We start from the raw sequence: 2,500 nt of genomic DNA on the forward strand, positions 1-2,500 counted from the left end.
CCAGGGTGTGGATGTTGAACAGCATGGTCCGGCTGGCGTTGGACACGTCTGTGCAGTGGACCCCCCCGCTCCTCCCCCCCGTCAGGTTCTGAGGATACACACACACACACACACACACACACACACACACGTCAGACCAGGAGTCAACTTTCAATTCCATTTCCTCATTTCAAAGCTGAGAATCTCTCTCTCTCTCCCTCTCCCCCTCTCCCTCTCTCCCTCTCTCCCTCTCTCCCTCTCTCCCTCTCTCCCTCTCTCCCTCTCTCCTCTCTCTCTCTCTCTCTCTCTCTCTCTCTCTCTCTCTCTCTCTCTCAGTTCGGGGTGCAACGGTTCAGTTGGTCCGCGGTTCGGTGGAACCTCGGTTTTTGTGTCACGGTTTCGGTTCGGTTTCGGTACGTGTTTTTGTGCGTAAGGAGAGACAAAATGCTACTATTTATTTACAAAATGTTACTTTCCTCTTGCTCATGTACCTGACCTATGAGAGCTGTACCAGCTGTAGCCCATATATGCATTGTGCGCATTTTATGCGGTTATACGACACGCGTGAAGCATTTCTGCGACACGTGTTTCTGTTCACTGTTTTCATTCCCTCATCGCTGTATTCAATACCAAAACCAGAACTGTTGTCATGTTCTCAACTCTGCTCGCCATGAACAAACATTTGAGCAAGAAGCAGCTGTGTTCCAGACCAACTCCACCTCCGACTTTGAATGAAACAGGATAAACCGACTAGTGTATTGAACCTCCACGGTTCACTAGTGTATTGAACCGTGGAAGGCGAACCGAACCGTCCGAAATAAAACCGAGAACCGTTGCACCCCTACTAATAATATATATTTTTTATATAAACATGTCTTTGACATGGTTCTCCTCCCCCCCCCTCTCCAGTTAAGCCTGGAGTAGTAAGGTTAAAGGTTAAAGAGAACCAGGTGGTTCTGGGGGCCAGGCCCGGGGGGGGGGGGGTCGTACCCAGATCAGCCAGGAGTCCACGGTGCCGAACATGGCCCGCTGGTCCTCCACCGCCCGGCGCACCTCCTCCACGTTGTCCATCAGCCAGCGCAGCTTCACCGCACTGAAGTACGTACTGATGGGCAGGCCCGTCTTATGCTGGGGGGGGAGAGAGGGGAGAGAGACGGGGGAGAGAGAGACAAGGGGGGAGAGAGAGAGAGACAAGGGGGGAGAGAGACAGAGAGACGGGGGGGAGGGAGAAATATAAATTATATTTATTTTATTCTCAAATCAAGCACTCAAGTATTTGAAACTACACCTCCTCCTCCTCCTCCTCTTCCTCCTCCTCCTCCCCCTCCTCCTCCTCCTCCTCCTCCTCCCCCTCCTCCTCCTCCTCCTCCCCCCCCCTCCTCACCTTCAGGTGGTTCTTGTTCTTCCCAGGGGTCTTGTCGATCAGACGCTCCACAGTAGACTGAGTCCTCAGGTCCAGCCACACTACACACACACACACGCACACACGCACACACACACACAGACACACGCAGAGACACACACACACACACACACACACACACACAAGGGGTTAACTGTGTGTGTGTGTGTGTGTGTGTGTGTGTGTGTGTGTGTGTGTGTGTGTGTGTGTGTGTGGGTGGGTGTGTGTGTAGTGTGGCTGGACCATGAAGTGTTTTTCTGTTATTATTTTCCTGGTGTTGTGATACATAAGGTCTTCTTGTTTTGGGGGACTGTCTCTTTAAATAAGCTGTCAAAGCGTTCTGGCGCAGGTGAAGAGACTTGTGTTAATGAAGGTGAACAGGAACAGGTTTTTGTTCTCGACAGTCGCGGTCGACCACATATATAAATGTTTTGCTGTTGGTTTTGAACCAAAGATTAGAGCCTGTAAAACTGTAAAACTTGCGCGTCGCGTTGGAGAAGAGAGCGGCAGTCACGCGGTGGGATATACTTTTCCTGTGGATTATATCGGCGCCCCCCTCCCCTCTCTGGAAGAGCTGTACAACACACGCTGCCTCAGGAAGGCCTCCTAGATCTCCAGGGACCCATCCCACCCTGGGAACGAACACTTTGTTCGGCTGCGCTCAGGCAGGCGGTTCAGGACCATGTTCGCACAGACAAATAGACTGAAGCTCAGCTTCTACCCCAGGGCCATTCAGGCCCTGAACACAGCAAAGACCTCGGTTCTAGGCCCTGGACAATCTAGACAATTTGATGGCAGCTACTAGATTGTAAACATAAATGCAATATTGAAATACAACTGTGAACATTTCAAACCTGCTAACTGCGACACTTTAATGAATGTGCAATAACACTATGTGCAATATGACAACCCTTGTGTACATAAGGTTCAGATAAAGAAAAAAGTTAGGATATTTATAGCATAGAGTACAGCACAGTGTTTTATTGTATAGTAGTATAGTATAGTAGATAGTGTACATAGCCTTTATTTATGTAAACCAGCTCTTTTCCCTTTTTATTTTACCCTTGGTCCTCTTGTTTTTAGTCTTTTTTCCAAGCACCAGGGGAGCCCCCCCTCCTA

The 2,500-nt window shown here is 49.8% G+C and overlaps 1 protein-coding gene across 2 annotated transcripts in view; it reads right to left on the reverse strand.

Annotated features, from left to right (window-relative positions):
* The window catches only part of LOC308160196 (glycerol kinase-like), a 41,606-nt gene that overhangs the window by 26,815 nt on the left and 12,291 nt on the right, over window positions 1–2,500 (reverse strand). For both annotated transcript variants that reach the window (XM_080534090.1, XM_080534091.1), the window contains exons 5-7: window positions 1,364–1,443; window positions 970–1,107; window positions 1–88 (exon numbers count right to left, since the gene is read on the reverse strand). The exon at window positions 1–88 is cut by the window's left edge and continues 22 nt beyond it. In XM_080534090.1, coding sequence (XP_080390216.1) covers window positions 1–88; window positions 970–1,107; window positions 1,364–1,443 — 306 coding nt within the window. The remainder of the gene's footprint in view (window positions 89–969; window positions 1,108–1,363; window positions 1,444–2,500) is intronic.

Source organism: Nansenia antarctica (genome assembly GCF_963989245.1).
Source record: "Nansenia antarctica genome assembly, chromosome: 6".
Classification (NCBI taxonomy): domain Eukaryota; kingdom Metazoa; phylum Chordata; class Actinopteri; order Argentiniformes; family Microstomatidae; genus Nansenia; species Nansenia antarctica.